The sequence below is a fragment of the Lupinus angustifolius genome, chromosome LG12 (assembly GCF_001865875.1).
Source record: "Lupinus angustifolius cultivar Tanjil chromosome LG12, LupAngTanjil_v1.0, whole genome shotgun sequence".
NCBI lineage: Eukaryota > Viridiplantae > Streptophyta > Magnoliopsida > Fabales > Fabaceae > Lupinus > Lupinus angustifolius.
The window spans coordinates 12,016,907-12,034,424 of record NC_032020.1 but is presented as its reverse complement, the minus strand read 5'-3'; the positions used below and the strand labels follow the sequence as shown (position 1 = coordinate 12,034,424).

General features: G+C 33.8%; 2 protein-coding genes across 2 annotated transcripts; both read right to left on the bottom strand.

Moving 5' to 3' along the window:
* On the bottom strand, positions 671 to 10,527 carry LOC109361890 (immune-associated nucleotide-binding protein 9-like). The gene is made up of 7 exons (XM_019607418.1): positions 10,296 to 10,527; positions 9,880 to 10,157; positions 7,843 to 8,029; positions 7,623 to 7,696; positions 1,479 to 1,643; positions 1,054 to 1,197; positions 671 to 862 (listed from the first exon to the last, which is right to left on the bottom strand). The coding sequence occupies exons 1-7, from the start codon at positions 10,525 to 10,527 to the stop codon at positions 671 to 673; spliced, it is 1,272 nt and encodes a 423-aa protein (XP_019462963.1).
* Positions 14,783 to 16,397, bottom strand: LOC109361674 (glutathione transferase GST 23-like). Its single transcript, XM_019607191.1, has 2 exons — positions 16,024 to 16,397; positions 14,783 to 15,469 (listed from the first exon to the last, which is right to left on the bottom strand). The coding sequence occupies exons 1-2, from the start codon at positions 16,357 to 16,359 to the stop codon at positions 15,110 to 15,112; spliced, it is 696 nt and encodes a 231-aa protein (XP_019462736.1). The 5' UTR covers positions 16,360 to 16,397; the 3' UTR covers positions 14,783 to 15,109.

Sequence of the window (17,518 nt, the reverse complement as noted above, 5' to 3'; positions counted from 1 at the left end):
GCGACCAGTGGTGAGTTTCTCAGAAAATTTGGCTTATGTTAATGGCTCTAGTAAATTACTTTTAATTTATGAGAAATAGAAAATGGTACGAACAAATATTTATAAAACGGCATACAATTTAACAATAAATAACGAGCGCAACCAGCTTTAATAGCAGACACGCTTTTCATTTTTTCAATAAAGGAAATGTAGTGTTTTTCACATCAAAATTTGACAATAACTTATCTCGTGAAGATCAAGAATGAACGGAAAAATCAGACAATAAGTTTTTAACCCCAAATATATAATTGAAGAATGTTAACTACGAGATTCAAGAATTTAATACTCAAATGTATGAAGGCTAATAGTTAACGGAGGGCATTAACCTGAGGTCAATTCAGATGGTCAGATAACAATGTCAGAAAAATCAATCAGAGACCAAAAAGAGTTTTTGTCACGAGTAAATTTCATAAAAAAATGCACCATCGCCAGATACCCAACCTAGTCTCAATTCAGAAAAATTAATAACAACGGTGAAACAAGAATTCGGACATAAGTGAGAAAATAACTTATTTACCAGTAATAATAGCTCATAAAAACTCACGTCGTGTACAGGAGTACGTAAATGCTTATTGTCATGACAACTGAAACCTGGAATAGAAAACAGCACCGTTTGAAGAAAAGCCAACGATCAAAGAATGACACAACTATTGCCACCACGTTCTTCATTTGCCATCCTAAGATGTTCTCTGAGTTTCTGAATTTCCTCATCTGATTTGCGTTGAGCTGACTTAGCATCCATCTCTGCCTTACATCTTGCATCTCTTTCCTCTGCCAATTGTTGCTCAAGCCTTGTCATTGCTTCTGTCAACTTAGAAGTAACCTACAAAACAGTGTCATTAATACTTGTGTCCTATCGAACGCGTTATATTTGGAGACAAATACAATTATAAATTTTATACGCCACGACAAATACAAACTATTTTAGACCATGTTTAAACTTTCGGAAAAATAAGATTAACATCAAGTGAAATGGGATAGGGGATATCATAAGATATATACATAACAAGTTACCATCTCGGTAATTCGTTCTAGCTGGTCATCATACTTTTGCTGCATTTGGAGCATTTGCTTTCTATAGTCCAATATCTCTCCCTTTGAACATTCCTTCGTAGAATCAGCCTTTCTTTGTTGGTCACGCAAATTAATTGCTCCCTCCTGCACTCAAGTTAGTATTTGGTTACATCGTATATTAAGCTCGTTTATTTATAATTTTGTATTAATAAAAAATTACTTCTAATATTCATACGCTTGATTTGTTGAACTGCATAATTTTAAATTCAAAAAATGTTGAAACTCAGCTATTAGTGGAAGCTCAATTTTTCAACTTCTAACAAAAATTAATCCAAAAACATTGCAAGAGTATAACCTTTTGTTTTAAGTCTATACATGCAAATATTATTGATAAATAACATCACTAAAATTTGCAAAACCTTTACCTTCAGGTCGGTAAATATCTCATTCGTAAAAGGACCTCCTCCATTCTGTGATATAACCATGTCAACAAGAGAGACAAGTAGCTGAACTTGTTCAAATTTATTTTTTTCATCCTTAGTCTTGTTATCAAAAAGCACACAACGATTCTCACAAAGCGTAAGAAGTTCCTACAAAATAGGCAAAACTAAAACCATGAACAATTGATTTAAAAGCAAACCGGGAAGACATCTCAGCTATTTATTTCAAAACTAAAACCATGAAAAATTGAACGCAATCCTCTAATACACTGATTGAATATCACCAAATCACTAGAAAAGCCTTCAACTTCACGGGTAAAACATTCTCAAATTCAAAAAATAGAAGAAAAAACAGTTAAAGCATTCATGTGGTGCACATAGAAAGAACACCAGACAAAGAAAATAAGGCATCCATGAAAAGTTTTGTTTATAAACCAATAAATTCTATAGAATATAAAAGAAAACCAATATAAACCAAATATGCTACAACTAATTATTTTATATATCTCTCTAACTGGAATGGAACGTAAGAAAAACAAAAACGTGTTGCCTAGAAGCTTAAAAGGCCACGAACAACTCAAGGTCTTAATCTTGTAACAAGCCATGGAAAAAAAACAAGAGATACTATGAATATAGATTCTTTTGAATCAGAATATAGAATGAATTAAGATGATTAACTGAAGGAAGAATATCCTATTTAAACTAAAGGGGGAAAGAGGATACTAACTAACTTAACAGAAAAAACAGAAAATAACCAAAAAGGGAAAGACCCAAAGAAAATAAAGAAAAGGGATAAATGGGCTTCAGATAACAAAAGGCCCAAAAACAAATAAAAACATCAGCAAGTTGCTCCGTAGTGGAAATAGGTAGTAAGGGAACTAAACCATGTTGTATCTTTTCTCTGACCACATGGCAATCGATCTCTGTGTTTAGTTCGCTCATGGAAGACATGATTATGAGCTAGCTAGACAGCTGATCTGTTATCACAGGAGAACGGAGTTGGAAGGGAGGAAGGAACATGAAGAACATCAAAAAGATAGTTCAACCCTTGTAATTCACAGAAAATACTACCAAGAGCTCGACATTTTGCTTCAGATGAGGATCTGCTCACTGTTTATGTTTTCTAGTTTTCCATGAAATCATTGAAAGGCCATGGAGGATGCAAAAGCTTGAGATCTGAGTCGGCAAAATCAGAGAGCTTCATTGTTAATTTTGAGAAGAATAAGAGACCTTCAGCAGGGGAAGATTTAAGGTAGCGCAGGACCCTTAAGGCTACCTTATAGTGGGAGTTCAAAGGATTAGACATGAATAGGCTTAATTGTTGAACTGCATATGAAATATCAGGTCTGGGGATGGTGAGGTAGATAAGTCTGTCTACAGGCCTTCGGCAAGAGGATGGATCAGTGAGAGGGGTGCCATGATGTAATTAAAGTTTGGTCGAAGGGTAAAAAGGTGACTTGGCCGGTTTAGAAGCAAGACTGCCAGAGTCTTGAAGAAGAGAAAAAGTATACGTTCTTTTGTTAAGAAGGATACCATAAACTAATCTGGCAATTTCCAAAACCAGAAAATATCTAAGGGGCCCTAAGTCTTTGATCTTGTCGCATGTGCCCAAAATTTGCTTGACACATTGAATTTCAGTTAAGACAAAGTCAACCACATAGATGAGAATTGTAATGAAGCTGGAAGGAGAAGCTTTGGTGAATAAGACCCGACCAACTTGTGCAAAAATGAATCCTAAAGAGACTAGCTTGGAAGAAAAGGTTGTATGTCATTAGCTGTTGACTTGCTTCAGTTCATATAATGATTTGTGTAGTTTGCGGACAAGGTTGGATTTTGATTGAGTAAACCAGGTGGTGTCATATACACTACCTCATGGAGATCGCCGTGGAGGAAGGCTGTTGTTGTACAATTGCTCTAGAAACCAATTCTTTGCTACTGTAAGAGCCACTATAACTCAGACAATGGTTATTTAAACTACGGGTGAGAATGTGTCTCTCTACGACGCCATCAGCATGGGACTTAGTTTTTAAACTCATTTACAGTCAATTGCAAATTTGTCTTCTGGAAGGGGAACCAAGGACCATATGTTGTTGAGATTGAGGGCAGTGAGTTCTTGTTGCATAACTACTTGCCATCAAGGTATAGTAAAAGCTTGTTTGTAAGATGAGGATTCTATGACAGAAGATATGGCACAACAGAAGCTCCTATAACTAGGAGAATAGTTAGTATAATCAAGAACAAAAGATAAGGGATAAAGAGTACTTGTAGAAGAAAATTTTGTATCAAGCTTAGAAGCAACAAGGTTGTTGTGAAAGTCTTAGAGAATGTCTTCGGGGTGTGGTAATCCATAGATCAGATTTGACTATTGGTTCCTCAATTGAATATTAAATCCAGGATAATATCATGTTGTTGCATCTCACCCTGGGATTATGAAGAAGATCATTCGATGGTGGCTTTGCGAGGATTCCATCAATGAACCTTATTTTGTTCTTGGATTCAATTGCCATCTTAAATGAAAGAGCCCAAGAATGATTCTTTCTCTCATTCGCCAAGGGAACTACCAAGCTTAAAGTTGGACTTTTACTACCATGAAAGAAGTATGGATTCTAAGGATTTATGTTTTGGTCTGCCATAGAAAAACAAATCGTAGAGAAAAGAGAAAGAGAGAAAATGAAACTGGAAAATGGCAAAAGGAGAAGGAAGGTTGGAGATCAGAGCAACAGTTGCCCTGATACCATCTTAATCTGGCAACAAGCTATGGAAAAGAAACAAGAGATATTATGAATACTTCTTTATTGATTCTTTTGAGTCATAATACATAAAGAGTTAAGATGATTAACTCAAGGAAGTAGAATCCTATTTAAACTAAAAGGGGAAGTGAATATTGCACTTCCATGGCTGACAAAAGATGAAGAACAAGCCTTGCAGCAATCACTGATTTGGCATAAAACAAGGCAAAGAGAAGCATATGAAGCTTTTGAACGAAAAAAGAATGAATTTCTTTATAGATCATTTAATGAATTGAATTTAGAAAGAGCAACCTGAATCCTATTTATCTTAATCCTAATGAATCAAAACAAATTCATGCTTATCCAACTGAAAAACAGAAAAACGGGAAACTACTAAAAAAGGAAACTAAACTGATAACAGAAAAAACAGAATTATGAAAACTTGCTTTCAGTTAAAGGCATTGGGCTTTTATCTGGACTTTGTGAATTAGTGGTAATTTCAACACACTCCCACAAACTTGGCATATGAAAGTCAATTTTGCTATGTTTGGATAGGATGCTTCGAAATGGTGAAGGAGATAGCGATTTGGTGAAAATTTCTGCAAGTTGAAGATAAGTATGAATAGCTAGAAGATGTACTGTGTTATTTAGCAATCTTTCACGAACCACATGACAAACAATGTCAATGTGTTGGGTTCTTTCGTGAAAAAACAGATTTGATGCGATGTGTAAAGTAGAATTGTTGTCAATGCTAACTAGTTTGTGATGTGAAATGCCAAGATGTCTGAAGAGGAAGAGTAACCTTTGTGCTTCACAAGCAGTCATGGCAAAGGTCATGTATTATGTTTCTTAAGATGATCTTGATACGGTGTTTTGCGTCTTTCTCTTCCAAGATATGAGGGAAGATCCAATGAAGAAGCACCATACAGTGACAGATTTTCTTGTGTCCAAGCATGTTGCCCAATCTGAATCTGAGTAACCTTGGATGATTTTTGTATTGTGAATGGAAAGAAGATGCCTTGACTAGGGGAAGACGTCCAGTATATGAGAGTATGTGTTGCTGCTTTATGGTGTTGATCAGTAGGAGAGGCAAGGAATTGGGGCTAAGACATCACACAACAAAAGAAATTTCAGGTCGAGTGTGAGTAAGATAAAGTAATTTGTCTATGAGTCTTCCATAAGGAGTGATATCTTGGAGAGGAGACCCTGATTGAGAGTGAAGGGTGGTGTTGTAAGCCATAGGTGTTGAAGCAGCTTTAGCTCCTAGGTCTCCTGTTTCTTGTAGAAGCTCAAGGGTGTAGTTCCTCTAGTTTAATGCTATGCCTTGTCTGGATCTAGCAACTTCCATTCGCAAAAAATACTTTAAGTCACCAAGGTCTTTAATACTGAATTTATTGTGAAGAACAATTTTGGTGTGGATGATTTGGTCTAAGTTGTTTCCTATCAAAATCAAGTCCTCTACATATACTAAAACAACTGTAGATGCCAATTAAATTTTTACCACTGGGCTAAAAGTTTTCATATAGTCTACACCCACCGTTTGAGTGAATCTATTTGCAACTAATCTTGCCTTGTATCTTTCTACGGGCCTTCGGCATGGGGTTTAATTTTGAAAACCCATTTACAACCTATGGCTCTATTATCTGGTGGGAGCTCAGTTAGGATCCCGGTATTGTTGTTAGCTAAGGCTATTAGTTTAGTATGGATAGCCTATTGCCATTGTTTTGATGGAATTGCCTCAGAATAATCCTTAGATGTTTGATTGACAGATATGTTCAGAGAAAAATGTTTGTTTGTTGGAGAGGTTGTTATAGCTAAGGTTTTTGCTAATGGGATGTTGGACATGTGGGTCAGGAAGTTTGGAATTGTGAAGAAGGGTCCAACGATAATCTCTTAGATAGGTGGGTAAATTTCTAATTCTCTGAGAGTGCCTTGTGGAGGCAGGGATGGTTGAGGCTTCGGGTGTGTTGTTGGATTGATTAGGAGTCTTAGCGATGTTAGGAGGTGGCAAGGTGGTTTCAGGCATAATATAAGTAAATACATCTTGTTGGATAATAGGGAGTATAGGTCGGGAGTTAGGATTGATTTCAGTATGGGTGGATGAGGTACTAGAAAGAGGGAAAATATGTTCAAAAAAGGCAAGGTCTCTAGAGATAAAGATCTCATTTATTTTGATATCAAGTGAGACACAACCTTTAAGTCCATGGGTAACCTAGAAATATGCATTTTCTTGCTCTATCCTCCAGTTTTCTTCTTTGATGGACTAGTGCGAAAGCATAACAAAGACTCTCAAGTGCTTGAGGTTGGGCAAGGTGTTATGTAATTCTTCAAAAGGAGATTTATTAGATAAGAAAATAGTAGGTTGCATATTGATTAGATTAACAGCACGTGATATGGCATAGTTGCAAAAACATATAGGCAAGTTAGATTGAAAAATTAGAGCGCTAGCCACACCTAGAATATGTCGATGCTTTCTTTCAACTATGCCATTTTGCTGTGGTGTTTCAACACCTAAGGTTTGGTGATGTAGTCCCTTTTTCCTTATAGAAATCCTTCATAGTAAATTCTCTCCTATTATCTGATCTAATGGTTTTAAAATTCTTATAGAATTGATTCTGAGCATATGTGACAAAAGCCTTAACAAGGGGAGTGGCTTCTGCTTTTAATTTCTTGAAAATCATACAAGTGAACCTGGTCTTATCATCTACTATCGTCAAAAAATACTTGTGGCCAAAAGTGGATGGGGAGGATAGAGGTCCCCACATGTCTATGCATACTGAGTCAAAGGAAGATTCAGACTTAGTGCTAGGAGTGTAGGGAAATTTTTTTTGTCTAGCTAAATGACAAATCTCACAAGGATCTAAAGTTTAATTGAATCTAATAAAAGGAAAACAGATTGTATAGCAGTCATTTTCTTATGAGATAAGTGGCCTAATCTACAATGTCACATGTTACAATCATCGTAGCTAGTAAATGAATTTAGGTGATGTGGCTCATAGTATTTCTTGCTGGATTGTTTTAACACATCAAATCCTCTCCTTAGCACAACTGCACCAATCATCTTCAAGGAGTAAAGGTCCGGAATTTCAAAATGGTTAGGTGAGAAAGTCAAGGTGCAAGCCAAAATGGAGGATGTAATTTTAGAAACAGATATGAGGTTGAAGTGAAAGACAGATACGTAGAGGACATCAGTAAGGTAAAAGTTATGAAAGAACATAACAGTTCCGGAATGGCAAGCCGTGACTTGATTGCCATTTGGTAATGCAATCAATAGAGGTTTAATCCTCATGTGATTCTAATAAAGAGGAAGGGAGTCACAGACATGGTCTGTTGCTTCTGTATCAAGTACCTAAGAACTTGACTAGGTTTTGCATACAAGAGAGGTCAGAGATGTACCTACCTTGGTTGGCATTGAGACAGATATTGACCCAACATACTCAGATTCCTCTGGTGCCTCAGTTTGTGGTTCTGTGCCTGAGCAACAATTGATATTGGTAGAATTTGTGAAATATCCTGAAGGAAACCCGTGCTTTTTATAGCCTGTATGAATTGTATGTCCAGTTTCTGGCAAGAGGTGCAAATCTTTTGTCCTCTACCCCTTGTAATGGAACCATATCTACCTTGAGTGTTAAATCTTGCACGTGTTGTTCCTCTTATCTCTCTGCCTCTTGACCAGTTGTCATAGGAATTGTTTGCTATAATGGCTGAGAAACTTGGTTCTTCAAAGAACATTTGTCTTTCTTGTTGAACCAATATCGAAAATACCTTGTTGATTGGGGAAAACGGTCCATAAGCATAATTTGTGATCTAACAGAGGAGAATTGATCATTCAATCCTCTAAGAAAACAGATTACATTGTCATTTTCCCTATACTTTCTTATGGTTGGTATCAATGAACAATGTCATTTGATTTCACAGTAGCAAGGTGGAATTGGTTTGTAATTGTCCAATTGTTGTCACAATCGCTTCATCTGAATGTAGAAATTGTCAATCGAGGCATTACCTTGCTTGATTGAATGAATTTGACCAATTAATTCTTAAACTCGAAACATGTCTCCTGGGTGTTACCTTTCCTTCAAATCTTCCCATATTTCATGTGCACTTTCCATCTATAGCACACTTTGCACCATTGACGGTTCTATTAAGTGAGTAATCCTGACACCACTCAGTTGTTGCATCTCTTCCATGTTGCATTCATCAGATCATGTGGAGAGGCTTGGTAAAAGATCCATCGATGAATTCCAATTTGTTTGAGTTTCTAGGGCCATGGTCATTGCTCTGGACCATGAATGGTAATTTTCACCATTCAGCAGGGTAGAAATTAGAGCAGACCATGGGTTCTCATTAGGGTGGAGGTAATATGGACTTGAAGGATCTAGAATTGGGATAGCGAATTGATTGGCCATCAAGAGAACAAGAAAATACAGATTCGTGGAAAAAGAAAAAGAAATGCAAGAACAACAAGAAGAAAAGAAGAATTGAATGCTTAAAGGAAAAAAAAAGGAGGTGAGGATACAATAGATGTGCAGCAGAGTCACCCTCTTAAGGGTGCTCTGATACCATGTGAAGATTGCACTTCCATGGCTGACAAAAGATGAAGAACAAGCCTTGCAACAATCAATGACTTTGCATAAAACAAGGCAAAGAGAACCTTACAAAGCTTTGAATGAAAACATAATGAAGTTCTTTATTGATTCTTCAATGAATTGAATTTAGAATGAGCAACCTGAATCCTAGTTATCCTAATTCTAATGAATCAAAACGGATTCAAGCTTATCCAACTGAAAAATAGAAAAACATAAAACTACCAAAAAAGGAAACTCAACTGATAATAGAAAAAACAGAATTATGAAAACTTGTTATTTCAGGAAAGCTTTCAGTTAAAGGCATTGGAACCATCAAGATCCTTCAAGCTTTGATCTGAGGAGTCTGGACTTTTATCTAGGTTTTGTGAATTAGTGAGAATTTCAACAAGGAAAAAAGGATACTAACTAACTTAAGAGAATAAACAGAAAATAACCCTGAAGGGAAAGGCCCGAAGAAAATAAAGAAAAGGGGACAAATGTGCTTCGGATAACAAAAGCCGGAAGCCCCATAGAACCAAAGAAGAGGTGGAGGGATGGAGAAGATGATCAAGGTGCCTTGTGAATGAAGAAACCGTGTATTTAACACAAGGATCTAGAATAACACAAAAACATAAGAACAAAATAACCATATAGCCCCAACCGGCCTGGAATATGGAATTTGACAAAAGTACAAGAAACCACTGCACTTTAATTTACTTAGGAAAGAATACCAATCTCTGAGCATATATATATATATATATATATATATATATATATACACATATATATATATATATATATATAAAAGTACATTACATATCCACAAGTCTGGAGATATGCATCACCTGCAATCACACTCATGATGTATATCATTAAAAAACTGTATTGTTAATTTGAAAACTGTGCCATGTTGATTAATGCAGAAATGAATCTAGAAAAGGCTCAATCGTAAAAATTGTTATTTCAAGGATTTTTTGTCCCCAAAAAACAAACTAGTAGTTGCAAGCCCAAGAGAATTTAATAGATTAAGAGAAGAATTCAATCTAAGAAAAAAGAGAAACAGTTAATCCAAATCATTATACTCAAATAAACCTTCAAAAGCTGCGGACACTCGCATCCCAAATAATCATCGAGTGTTTCCCCATCATCTTCCAGAACATCCCCTCCAGTGAAGACCAGTATCATGTAGTTAACAATTTTGTCTCCAAACAAAGCCTGCAAGCGATGTAATATAGCAACCTCTTCCTGTGTAAAACGGGATCCAACAGAGAACACTAAAAGGACTGCATGGATACCATCCTTGGCCAAATCAAAACATTTGACTATTTCCTTCACAATAAGCTCATCTCCAACCGAAGAATCAAATAGCCCTACAAATTAAAGCATGTAAAGGTTAGACTGAGACATGACGAGACTTTTAGGAAGCACATAAAGAGTAGCAACACAATAACTCTCTTTTAACTCAAAGGAAACACAGAATTATGTAATTGGAAGTTTCCATGCATTACCTGGAGTGTCAATAACATTCACATGCTGTCCATCACTTAGTTCAGTACTCTGAAACTCACAAGTGTTTGTGACACAAGAGGAGCTTGTCTTCGATTTGAAGACTTTCCTTCCGAGGATGCTATTTCCTGTTGCGCTCTTACCATTGCCAGCACGGCCAACTAGTAGCATAGTCTTAGCCTCCTTAGTAGAGGATGTAAGCTCCCAATCATCGTGAATAGAACTACCACCCATCAGATAAATTTACGTGGCTGCAAAGACAAAAAATATCCTAACTAAACTAATAATAAGAGACATTGATGATGTTAGCGATTAATATCTTCACAAAAAATCCAACATAAAAAAAACCAAGTTTCCAAATATCAGGGAGTTACCAATCACAAGCTTAGCTAATGTAAGCTTGTACCAATAACAGATCAATCATACTTTGCTAATCATGTTTAGATATATAGAAGCTAAAATTTGTTCATTTTAAGACACTCTACATTGGCTCTAATTTATTAACAGGAACGAAGTAGAAGCATTGTACAAGAATCAATACAATCTAAATCCCTAAAAACGTTTGAACATGAAATCAGGCAAACATACTAACATAGTAATATTGTTATAAATTGCAGGATCAAAATGCACCTGTATCATTCACAATTACAATAAAAGCACCCACAACTACAATTTGAAACAAAATAAAAACTTGTGTTGCCAAAAATTTGGATTTCCATGGGAATGAGATGAATGGTAAACAGAAAGAAGAAGCCTCAAAATGGCAAATTCTAAACACACAAAATGGAGTGAAACAACAACAAAAATAACAAGATGGAGTGAAAAAACAGTGATCAGATGAATATATCTGTTGTTGTAAGTTTAAATTAGAGTAAGAGGATTGTACCCCCGAAATCTCTTTCTTCACTATCGACGAAGTGTAGAGGGGTTGCTTGAGAAAATAGAAACCCAATCAACAAGGTAACTGTTATTTAAGAGTTTGAGAGAAGTGAGGGAGTTTTAAATTTTAATTTTTTCGATAAAGATTTGGCTTACTTAGACTTTTCAATTTCTTCTCGGTGATTGGTTTGGATAGAATTTTTTGGTATTTCTCATAATGAAGTGCCTATATCCAATGGCATGCTCACAGAAATGGAAGAGTCTTACACCAAGTAATTGAGAAAATAGAGGAGATGAAGGGAAATAAATTCTTTGGAGGGGACAATATCTCTGTTACATCAATACTAAATTACAATTATATAGTTTTGTCCTATTACAATACATTAGATTATGTTTGAATTTGGATAGGGATCATATGTCTCTATTCATATTTTATTTGATGTCTCAAGCTAACGAGTAAACTTCATTTATTTAAAAAAAATATAAAAATAAATATTAATATTTTAATATTTTTCATAAAATTTGATTGAATTAGGATACGAGGATAGAGAAATTATGGGACTTCTACTCCTTGTACTTTCCATTGTATCTAATTAGGTCACATCAAATTTGAAAACTATTTTTAATCTCAAAAATTATGATACAATGATTCAACCACAACTGCAGCTATAATTTAAAACTTTCATACATGTTCAGCCGTTTCTCAACCATCTTGTGATGAAGCGTCATGACCCAAAATGCTTGACTACTACCGCTGTCGTTGAGCTAGAAAGTAAAATTGTCTTCATATTTTTATGGCTGATCAATGTTTTGATCCGTACCACTATAATATATGTTTGTTAAGGCAGAGGAAAATTCTTATCCTAAAGAGAATTGATTGACTAAGTTGGATTAGGATTGGGTTGAGTCTTTAGCTTTTTTTAGTCTTATATTGTCAAACAAACTCCAAACTTTGTGTCCAAATCGTTGGCGAGTGCTTGAACTTCTCTATATGATAGTCATCCTCAAAACATGTCTTTATATGTTCTTTTAGGTTGGTTCATATTTAAATTATGGTGAAAGCGAATTGCATATTAGTTTGCTTTCAAGCGAACTACAGGCGTTGGATGAGAAAAAATTGTTACCGATTATCATTTGTGTACCTTTTAAAAGTCGTTGTGGTATTATACGACTTTAGTATAGAAGTCGTGATGGTGGAATACAACTTCTGATTAAGGTAAAACTGAGTTAACTAAAAAAGACTTCAAAGTTAAAGTTGTTGTCACTCAAAACGACTTCAAGCTTGAAGTTGTTATAATTGAAACCGAATTCTGAAGTCGTTATCTTTAGAATCGACTTCAAGAAAAAACATTTACACCGTAGCCAATTTGATAAAAGACAATTTGAATTTTAAAGAGAATGTGGGTTTGATTCCTTCCTAGTCCATTTTTGTCATATTTTTCATTTGATTTGATATCATTTACTAAATTATAAGCTAAGTAGAACAAATTCATTGTAGTTCATTTGGTAAATTGTGACTTAAATTTGTGGGATTAGTTGGGTTCAATAATCATAGTTTTTTTTAATATTCTAATATTGGTTCTTCGTCAATCAAATTGACATATCTAAATTTAATATGATCCTTAATTGGGTCATGTAAACAACAAAAAATATTAAAGTTATTATAAAATATAATAAGAAATGTAATTCTAATTTAATAAAAATAACTATGACTAGAGGATGTTTCTTTGAAAAATGAAAAAAAAATTAAAAACATGTACAAAATGAATGAGGAAGGGATTGAACCCACATCCTCCTAACAATAAAATAATGAAAAATAATGTTACATTAGCCTAGGAAAGAGTGCAACCCACCTTCACATTAAAATTCACGTTGCTTTATACCAAATGGGTTAGAGTGTAATTGCATTTTGCTGAAATCGGTTTTAGTGATAACTACTTCATAAGATTTCTCTAGGAGAAGAAAGACTTTCTTCTCCAAACCGACTTCTCTATGATAAAAGATTACTAATAACAAAATCAATAACTTAGATGAACCATATTTTATTCTACAGGCTATATATATATATTTGGCAATTTAGTCTTTGCCTTAAATTATATATTGAAGTTTAATTATGTTTTCCTTCTACCAATTTTGGTGTTGTGGTTAAAAGGATTAACATGTCATTGTAACATCAACCATTGTCCCAATTTTGGACCCAATTGTACTCTTTATGTACGGACCTGTGCGTCAAAAGACAGCTTGCAGTAGGTCTATACTGACTATGTTAAAATAATTAATTGAACTTTCCAATATAACGTGTTATGTTCTTAATTGTTTTCTCATCTACTGTGTTTTATTTTTTATATAGATCCTTTATTTTTCTTCACTATAAAATATTTCCAAAACAAAGAAAATGCCAAGTTGCTCACGGAATGACTAGGTGTGGGTTTTGCTTAAAAAAAGGAAAGTGTTGTATAAAACAAATTAGACAAATTTTACTTTATCTATCTATATTATATGTAAAGATAACATAGGATAGAATTTCACTTTTCTATTTTGCCCTTAATTTTTTTAATTTCTAGAAAAAATCATATAATCATATGTAATCACCAGTAATATATTAACTATTTCTCACACTTTAAATTGAACATTATAATAAAACAAAAATTATAATGAATAGTATGTCAATAAAAAATATATATAAAATATATTCAAATACAAAAAAAGAATTCTAATTCTCCAAAATAAAATATATAAAATTTGAATACTTAATATTATAAAAATAGTATGAATGTGGATTCAGATCGGCTTCAAAGCTTTTTCACTTTTTTCGCTTAGCGCTTCCACCGATGCCTGAATGCTACTTTCGTCTACGTATGGGTTATCTATATATATATTAATATATAATAGATAGACCTAATTCTAAGATAAGATAAAATATATTCCCTGAAAAATTCTTTTTAGGATATATACAACTCCCTTCTTTAGCGCTTGTTCGTAATATAAGACTGACTTATCTTTCTACCTACACATCTAAGAGCTCATATACCTGCGCATCTCACTAGCGTATCTCCTCTCTGTCCCATAAGCATTTAGGGTCTTACTCTCTCTTCTTGGTTAGTATATTCCCCTAATCTCTCTGTCATTGGCATTGGCATTGGAATAGCCAACAATAATAGGTAATGAACTCCTTGGGATCGAAAGATAACTTTTGCTTGGGTCTCGAGGAATTGTTGAGTGAGGCTTACTTTAGAGGTGTAAGCACCATGAGTCTCAATCCAGTCAAATTCCTGTTCTATTATTGGCTCATAACTGAGTGAAAGACATAATAGATTCTTGCTCTTCTTAGCCTTGCAAATGAGGCGGTTGATAGACACTTCACCACTAATGATAAGAAAAAATGTCTTTCAAAAATAGGAGTTGTTGAGTAAGGTGTTCAAGTTGAAATATACACATATCGAGGTTTAAGAAATTAAAACAACAATAATACACCAAATCTGATTGAAGGGTTGTAGCCAAAGAGGATTTCAAGTCTCAAAACATTCTTTAAAGAATCAAAGTTTAGTGGCACACAGGCAGTGGCAGGCACATAAGAAGTTAAAACAACAATAATACATAATTCAATGACTGATGATTAACTAACATCGTTAATAAAGCATACCATTACATAGTATATATCAAATCTTAAATATGATATCAACATACAACTTAGTACCCACTAACTATCAAGCATACAGATATAACCAAGAGGAGCCTTGTATTGGAAGTTTGGAACCTCACAAAACTACCATAAGACATTCATTAATAATAGATAACTCACAAAGCTACCACATTCAACCAAGTCAATCCAAATATCTGGTTTTGCCACAAAAACCACAAGTGTATTTCTTCTGCCAGCAACTTACACACAAACATAAATATACAGAGGAACACAGAGAAAATGATAGTCCTTGAATCATCCATGTTGAGCAGAAGAAAACTGCTGTCTACGAAGGTTGTAATAAACAAGCAACTTGTCCCTTGGGGGCAAATTGTCCTTGATAACAGGGTGGGTCAGAAAATTGGTGATCCATGCAGTGATGGCTGAATATTTCAATGGGTCTATTATCTGCATGGACCCAACTTCCTCCCAAATAGGAAGCCAATAAGAAATCCATCCAAGTGCAATATCAAGGTACCCAATATTGTCCCCTCCAAAGAATTTCTTCCCCTTTATCTCTTCTTCTATCTTCTCCATTGCTTCTCTCACAGCATTCAGAGCGTTTTCTTGGTCATCCCCGCTAGCACACATTGTATTCCATGCACCATATAAAATCTATAACTTACATAAAGAGAGGGTTAGAGAGCATTGGAAAATAGTTTTTAATTAAAATAATTTTTCACAATGATGTTGAACTAACGAAAATTGAATAGATAGATATGTTTCTATTCTTTTACTCTTGCATCATATTGCATGTTAAATATGCATCTTAACTAATTTATCACTCTTTTTGGGTAATGATGCATAGATAGATATTTAAAAATAAAGAAATAGAAAAAAAAAACTTGTCACAATAATAAATATTTAAAAATTGATGATTATGATTGAATAATAAAGAATACATGTTAAATATAAAATAGAAGAAAAAGTGTAACAATTAGGAGAACAATTTTAATGCAAAATCAACACTTATATAGAAGGATGAATTGTATTTTAACATCAAAATTGTGCATTAATTCAATAACAACAACTTCTATGACATTAAATGAAGTCAACTATGTGGATGGAATGATACTCTCACACAAAGCATTGAGCTTATTAACATAAGAAACTAACACATCAAAATATTAAAAAAATGAGAAAAAGAGATGGAGGGTATGATAAATCACCTTTTGTTCAGCAAAATTAGCCCAAAAGCGTGCAAGAGCTTTTTCATAAGGATGGTGAGGAAGCAATGGATATTGGTTCCATGTTTCATCAATGTATTCAAGGATGATGAGTGATTCAGCTATTGGTTTATGGTCATGAACAAGAACAGGAACCTTCTTGGTAACTGGGTTCAACTCCAAAAGAAGATTGCTCTTGTTGAAGATGTCTTCTTCTACATATTCATAATCAACACCTTTGAGTTTAAGAGCCCATTCAACCCTCCTACCACCTGGACTTAACAAAAAACTCACCACCCTGGCTTCACATGATTTTGTTTTATTCTCTTTCATTTCCATCTTCTATTCTATGTGTGTATGTTATTTTACGTGATGGTTTTCTTCATCTTTATAATTTCCTAATCTCATTTTCTACCTCTTAGAGACATCATGTGTGACGTAATGGCAACATTGAAAGACACTATGAGAACATTCAAAAACAATATGACAACTTTGTCTAACCACTAGTTTTACTTCTTTCAAGAAACTAGTAGCTAAAATCACTATATCCATGTGTTTTTAATTTTTTTATTTTAATTAAGACCATGATAGAAAGAAAGGTGTGTGATTTTTATCTAGAGAAAGACTTACATGGAGACATATATATATGAAAATAATTAATTTAAATTTTATCAATACATTAAAATTTTAATTTTGATTAAAATATAATCATAAATAATAACATCAACAAACATAAATAGTGACTTTTTCTCACTTTGTCTATTACATGTATTAAACATGGGACTTGTCAGTAGGTTTGGCTCCAATTTTTGCAGAGTTTTAATTCCAAACTAAAATACTAACGAAATTTCAATGAAAAATATATTTTTTAAATTATTTACTCTTTCTCTCTTAATATATATGTATATTCTCAATGCTGTGAAGTGTTTTACATAGATATAAGGTAAATATGAAGTATATATGAACTTTATCTTGACATATTCTTGCCGGTAATATTGATTAGTTAAAGATAAAGAATAAAAATTTATTTTGATTCCTTAAAATATCTGTGTTTATTAATTTGATTCCTAAAAATAAAAACTTGAAATAATTCAAAAAATATCAAATGCGACTCAATAATTATTTTTTAGTATTTTATGACTCATAACATAATTGTTTTAATTACATTTATATTCTTTGAATATCATTTTGAATTTTTATTTTCTTGATACTTAAAATATCACAATGAAAATTTACAAGGATGGAATTGACTATTCATACACAAATTTAATGATCATTTAGATTTAAAAAAAATAGATAATTTAGTAATTTAACTTTCATGGATAACAAGTTTTATACGGAAGTGCTATGCAAACACGCACTCCTTATCCACGACTTTCATGGATAACAAGTTTTGTTTTGTTTTACCTCTGCTTTTCAATATACTGTGTTAAAAAAAATCATCAGATAGGATTTCGCCTCTTTAGCTAGTTTAGTTTCTTTTCTTCCCTTGACCCGT

What these genes read in the sequence shown, in the direction of transcription:
- LOC109361674 (XM_019607191.1), bottom strand. Translation starts at nt 16,359, where the DNA reads ATGGAAATGAAAGAGAATAAAACAAAATCATGTGAAGCCAGGGTGGTG. An exon ending in CTAATTTTGCTGAACAAAAG is followed by an intron (nt 15,470 to 16,023) that starts GTGATTTATCAT and finishes TGTAAGTTATAG; the next exon opens with ATTTTATATGGTGCATGGAA.
- LOC109361890 (XM_019607418.1), bottom strand. Translation starts at nt 10,527, where the DNA reads ATGGGTGGTAGTTCTATTCACGATGATTGGGAGCTTACATCCTCTACT. An exon ending in TGCAAGATTTAACACTCAAG is followed by an intron (nt 7,697 to 7,842) that starts GTAGATATGGTT and finishes ATTGTTGCTCAG; the next exon opens with GCACAGAACCACAAACTGAG. An exon ending in TAGAACGAATTACCGAGATG is followed by an intron (nt 863 to 1,053) that starts GTAACTTGTTAT and finishes ACTGTTTTGTAG; the next exon opens with GTTACTTCTAAGTTGACAGA.